The sequence below is a fragment of the Nerophis ophidion genome, linkage group LG18 (assembly GCF_033978795.1).
Source record: "Nerophis ophidion isolate RoL-2023_Sa linkage group LG18, RoL_Noph_v1.0, whole genome shotgun sequence".
NCBI classification, from domain to species: domain Eukaryota; kingdom Metazoa; phylum Chordata; class Actinopteri; order Syngnathiformes; family Syngnathidae; genus Nerophis; species Nerophis ophidion.
In genome coordinates this window covers 44322781-44328819 of record NC_084628.1, presented here as the reverse complement: position 1 = coordinate 44328819, position 6039 = coordinate 44322781, and the positions used below count along the sequence as shown (strand labels likewise).

The 6039-nt window shown below is 47.0% G+C and overlaps 1 protein-coding gene across 1 annotated transcript; it reads right to left on the bottom strand.

Annotated features, from left to right (window-relative positions):
* Positions 1-345: 345 nt before the first annotated feature.
* On the bottom strand, positions 346-4990 carry LOC133537242 (alpha-(1,3)-fucosyltransferase 4-like). The gene has a single exon (XM_061878199.1). The coding sequence runs from the start codon at positions 4832-4834 to the stop codon at positions 3548-3550; it is 1287 nt and encodes a 428-aa protein (XP_061734183.1). The 5' UTR covers positions 4835-4990; the 3' UTR covers positions 346-3547.
* Between the last annotated feature and the right edge of the window lie 1049 nt (positions 4991-6039).

The following is a 6039-nucleotide window of genomic DNA, read 5'->3' as shown; positions in this document are numbered from 1 at the left end:
ATTCTGTTTGACAGGTAATGATACTAATACTACTACTAATTATTTCATAATGAAATATTTGTATATTGAAAGATATGAAACGAAACTTCAAATGCTTTCTTTTGTAGGTTTTGTGCAGGGGACATAGATGAACATATGGACATCTTCCTGCGCTACCAAGGATGCAGTGATTCAGGCTGGTACTGCGATCTTCCACTACATCTACCATGGACCAGGTAGTACTCTGGGTGAAGTTCGATACAACATCTTCTCAGGTAAGGCAGCGGCTGGGCTGATCAAAGCGGAGACTCGACCTCCAACAGAGGGTGCAGCAGCACAGCATTCACTCCGTGTCTACCAACAGACTGATTGATTGATACTTTTATTAGTAGATTGCACAGTTCAGTACATATTCCGTACAATTGACCACTAAATGGTAACACCCCAATAAGTTTTTCAACTTGTATAAGTCGTGGTCCACGTTAATCAATTCATGGTAAGTCGGGGTCTGGCTCCTTCTACAGAGCATGTCTCTGGACCCCAGTGACTATGGATGGACAATAGGTGTTCATGGTTATGAGCCAGTTCCAACTCTAGACCCCATGGCTCCTGAAGAGCTACTCCAGTTCACAAGCTGGAATTGCCATTGAGATTGCAGCAGCCGGCGATGCAGCTGCAAAAAGAATAGCGTCAAGTGCATCTCAGCTTGTGGAGTCTGTCAAGGCATTACCTGCAAGAATGCTATTCATGATGATGGCATTTTATGATGAATACTCAGAGGCAGACATTGACTCATAAAGCATTCCACAAGGGAATCACTGTTTGGTCTGACTAAAGTGAAACAAATAGTAATAAATGCAACTTTATTTAAATGCAGAAAGGGTGTGGCAGTTTTTCCACTAAGGCAGGGGTAGGGAACCTATGACTCTAGAGCCAGATGTGGCTCTTTTGATGACTGCATCTGGCTCTCGGATAAATCTGAGCTGACATTACTTAACACGATAAATAATGAATAATTCCACTTGTAATCACAGTGTTAAAAATAATGTTCAAAATATAAAACATTCTCATGCATTTTTAATCCATCCATCCGTTTTCTACCACACCTGTTTAAGAAGTTGCGTTAATGGTAGGAAGTTATTTATTTACTATTGGTTAGTGTGGGGCTTGCCCTCCTGGGGGTTCTTCAGACCACCAAGCACCAACATGAGAGCCTGTTTCAGGGTTACAATATTGTTTTATTTTTCAATAAGTCTTTCAGTTGCTTTCCACCAATTGTCTTTTTGTCTTTTGTCCTCACTTGTGCTTTGGCTCCAGCTCCAACCCCGTCTCTCTTCCTGGCTGCTGCTTATAACCGAGCGGCAGGTGATTAGATAACAAGGCCCAGATGGGAAATCTACGCACCTGTCGCTGATTTCGAGGCTGATCCTGGCAACACCTCACTTCGATGCAGGCCCGCAGGCCACGCCCCCCCTCCACGGTTAGCTTCAGAATAACAATGTTATTACCAAAAATATGATATGGCTCTTACAGAAATACATTTTAAAATATTTGGCTTCTTGGCTCTCTCAGCCAAAAAGGTTCCCGACCCCTGCACTAAGGTATAGTTGTAGTGAAAAACAAATGCTATAAATGAACTCAGGATCATTAAAAAAAACCCTAGTTTGACTGCTCACAAGTTACTTAAGGCAAAATTAAGCATTTTCAAATTTTCGAAAATTGGTCATTGGTACCCCGACTTTGTGCAGTTTTTTATGAGGTTTCCCCCAGGAGTTGAATTTCAACTTTTTAGGACATGTTATTAGACACCTTTGAAAACCCATTGGTAAGAGATTTATTGGTAACGATTTAGTTCCCAGATCTTCAGATGCTTCCCTTACTAATAATGTGTATAAAATAATAGGTGTATAAATGACACAATATGTTACTGCAGACTAATTAGGAGTCTTTGTTTGTTTACTTACTACTAAAAGACAAGTTGTCTAGTATGTTCAACATTTTTATTTAAGGACACAATTGCAATAATAAACATATATTTGATGTACCCTAATATTTTTTGTTCAAATAAAGCCAATAATGCAATTTTTTCCGTGGTCCCCTTTATGAAGAAAAGGATCGGAATACATTTGGGTAGCGGTACTAAAATATTGGTATCGAGACAACACTAGTATAAATGTATAGATTTTAGTACTAGCCAACTAGTTGCCATCTAATGAAGCTGATGTGTTGTACATCATGTTCATATGTAGCATATAAGCCTCATTCCATAACTTGTAAAAATCACCGTGTTTGGCCCGCGGACCATTGGCACATTTTCACTTTGGCCCTTGGAGGGAAAAAGTTTCTGTGTTGTCCCTTTTTGATGACATCACAATTGTGCGCCATCAAGTGCAATGGTTAAACAACAGTCCAGTAAGATAAAGTTACAAAGTTCAAGTCGCTATAAGGGTGCAACAGTATGTGTATTCGTATTGAACTGTTTCGGTATGGGGGTTTCGGTCCGGTTCGGAGGTGTATCGAACGAGTTTCCACACGGAAATATTAAGTAGCGTACCGCACGTTGTGTAAACAACGCACATCGAGGCACAACACACAGCATGCTAGCAGCAACAGGGCTACAATAGACTGACCATACCTCCTCTTTTCACCGGATATGTCCTCTTTTGCCGGGCTGTCCGGGTGGAGTTTCTTAAATGCCTCAAATGTCCAGCATTTTAAGTTAGGGTTGCGTGTATTTTCAATGTACGTTCAGAGTTAAGAAGGGGTTAAAAACAAGACAATTTGTGCACGCAGCAACATTGGTGAGGGAGGGGCAAAGACAGAGAGAGCGAGAGAGTTATAATAAACACGCATGCGTCGCCAGGCTCGGCTTTTTACCCATAGATTTAATATTTATTATCTATAGCAAGGGTGTCCACAGCTAATGTTTTAAAGCCCCACGGCACATTCTAAAAATACTATTCAAATAAACAAAAACGTAAAAAAAGGGAAATAAAAAAGCTTGAAGGTTAGATGTAATTTAGAAAAAGTTGCAATGTTGACTAATAAAACAAAACTGTGTTTTTTTCTTTCAAACTGTCATGGCTCAAAACATAATTTTGAATTAAAATCAATGTTATTATGAAATGTTGACCTATCCAAGGTTACCATTACTTCACATCAAATATTCCACTAAGAAAAATATTTTTGGTGGACGATTTTTCAAATTTGGTAAATAAATAACCAAAAAACGTATATTTTGTTGTTTTCTTACTGTACCGAAAATGAACCGAACCATGACCTCTAAACTGAGGTACGTACCGAACCGAAATTTTTGTGTACCGTTACACCCCTAAGTAGCACTGATTGTCACACACACACACACACACACACACACACACACACACACACACACACACTAGGTGTGGTGAGATTATCCTCTGCATTCATCCCCTTGTTTTACCCCCTGGGAGGTGAGGGGAGCAGTGAGCAGCAGCGGTGACAGCGCCCGGGAATCATTTATGGTGATTTAACCCCCAACTCCAAGCCTTGCTGCTGAGTGCCAAGCAGGGAGTATGATGTGTTTTCATCATGACTCAAACCAGACTGCCAAGTCCTGGACCACGTTAGTCCTGCCCAGGGTCCTCCTGACCACCCTACAGGCCGCGCAATAGTGTTCTGCCCAGAAGGCGGGCTGGTACACACCCAGGTCCCTCCTCCAGCGCAGGTGCCTCATCAGGCGGGCCGGGTCTCGCCACAGCGCCAGCAGGTAGCTGGCCAGTTCTCGCACGGTGGGGAAGTCGTCCACGTGGATGAAGGCCTCCGGCGGCAGGAAGCGCTCGTAGTTCTTCCGGCCGGGACCCAGAACCACGGGCACGGCGCCGGCCAGCACGGCGTTCCACAGCTTTTCGGTGATGTAGTCCGTGTGCTGGGAGTTCTCCAGAGAGAGGTAGAAGGTGTAGCGCCTCAGCAGGGCGACCACTCTGCCGCTGCCTTCAGGTAAGTCGCGGCCCGCCCTGCCGAACACGTCCACCTGGACGTAGTGGCGGAGTTGGCGGTAGAAGAGCACGCGGGCGTGGGACTCCACCCAGTTACTCACCACCCAGGCCACTAGGCGGGGACGGGAGCTTCTGGAAGGTTCTTGGAGCACCTGCTGCTGGACCCCTCCTGGGACCAGGTGTCCCCCTCCAGGGACCAGGTGTCCCTCTCCTGGGACCAGGTGTCCCCCTCCTGGGAACAGGTGTCCCTCTCCTGGGACCAGGTCTCCCCCTCCTGGGACCAGGTCTCCCCCTCCTGGGACCAGGTGTCCCTCTCCTGGGACCAGGTGTCCCCCTCCTGGGACCAGGTGTCCCCCTCCTGGGACCAGGTGTCCCCCTCCTGGAACCAGGTAGCCATACGGGAGGAAGATGTCCGAGTCGGCGCGGTAGGTCAAGGTGAGGTTGAAGAAGCCCTCCATGCGCCAGAGAGCCGGCGTGTGCGTGGGGGACTCGTAGTTAAGCCACACCCACTTCTGCCCGGCGGGCCGAGGCCGCGGCGGCAGCTCAGCTCTACCGGCGGCGACATCGCGGTGGTGCACCACCACGGCGTCCGCGCGCGAGTAAGCCCGCCGGTCGTCCGTCACCACGCAGCCGTCGGTGTCGTAAAGCGCCGCGCAGTCCGGAGGTCGGCGGTACCGACCGAAGGGATGAGTCCAGATGAGGATCGTCACCTCCCGCTCCGAGCCGGAAACGGCGCGGTTTGTGAGCGGGAGAGGCTCCGGTAAGTGTCGCAAACACACTCCCAGGAGGAGGAGGAAAGCCAGCAGGTAAGAAAGGCGGACAAAGACGTCACTTTTGCTCCAAATTGAGCGTCGGCGTGACCGAGCCCGAAGTCCCATGGGTGCCGAACCCCCGCAGTTGGAGAAGCAGCTAGAAGTCCACTACGAGCTGATTGGAGTTTTCATGGCGGCCAACCGCACTTTGCCCTCATCTCGCCTTCCTAATTCCTCCTCACACTTTCACTTTAGCTTCATCTCTCCTTCCTCCTCACACTCTTTTTTTTTCCTTTTGACGTGGCAGCTCTTCCGGGTTCTTTTTTACCGGTGAATGAAGCTTTTGTGCTCGGCCTCACAGCCTCTTTCAGGCAGCTAGTGGCCCTGCTTTGACTTCATATAACACTTTAGTCTATCTTTCTATCTTTAGGAGGACAATTCTTTCTTTTTTGGGAGTTTTTGGCCCTGATATGATTATATATTTACAATATCAATCAATGTTTACTTATATAGCCCTAAATCACTAGTGTCTCAAAGGGCTGCACAAACCACTACGACATCCTCGGTAGGCCCACATAAGGGCAAGGAAAACTCACACCCAGTGGGACATCGGTGACAATGATGAGAACCTTAGAGAGGAGGAAAGCAATGGATGTCGAGCGGGTCTAACATGATACTGTGAAAGTTCAATCCACAATGGATACAACACAGTCGCGAGAGTCCAGTCCAAAGAGGATCCAAGACACAGCAGCGAGAGTCCCGTTCACAGCGGAGCCAGCAGGAAACCATCCCAAGCGTAGGCGGACCAGCAGCGCAGAGATGTCCCCAGCCGATACACAGGCAAGCAGTACATGGCCACCGGATCGGACCGGACCCCCTCCACACGGGAGAGTGGGACATAGAAGAAAAAGAAAAGAAACGGCAGATCAACTGGTCTAAAAAGGGAGTCTATTTAAAGGCTAGAGTATACAAATGAGTTTTAAGGTGAGACTTAAATGCTTCTACTGAGGTGGCATCGCGAACTGTTACCGGGAGGGTATTCCAGAGTACTGGAGCCCGAACAGAAAATGCTCTATAGCCCGCAGACTTTTTTTGGGCTTTGGGAATCACTAATAAGCCGGAATCCTTTGAACGCAGATTTCTTGCCGGGACATATGGTACAATACAATCGGCAAGATAAGATGGAGCTAGACCGTGTTGTATTTTATACGTAAGTAGTAAAACCTTAAAGTCACATCTTAAGTGCACAGGAAGCCAGTGCAGGTGAGCCAGTACAGGCGTAATGTGATCAAACTTTCTTGTTCTTGTCAAAAGTCTAGCAGCCGCATTTT

What these genes read in the sequence shown, in the direction of transcription:
- LOC133537242 (XM_061878199.1), bottom strand. Translation starts at nt 4,834, where the DNA reads ATGGGACTTCGGGCTCGGTCACGCCGACGCTCAATTTGGAGCAAAAGT.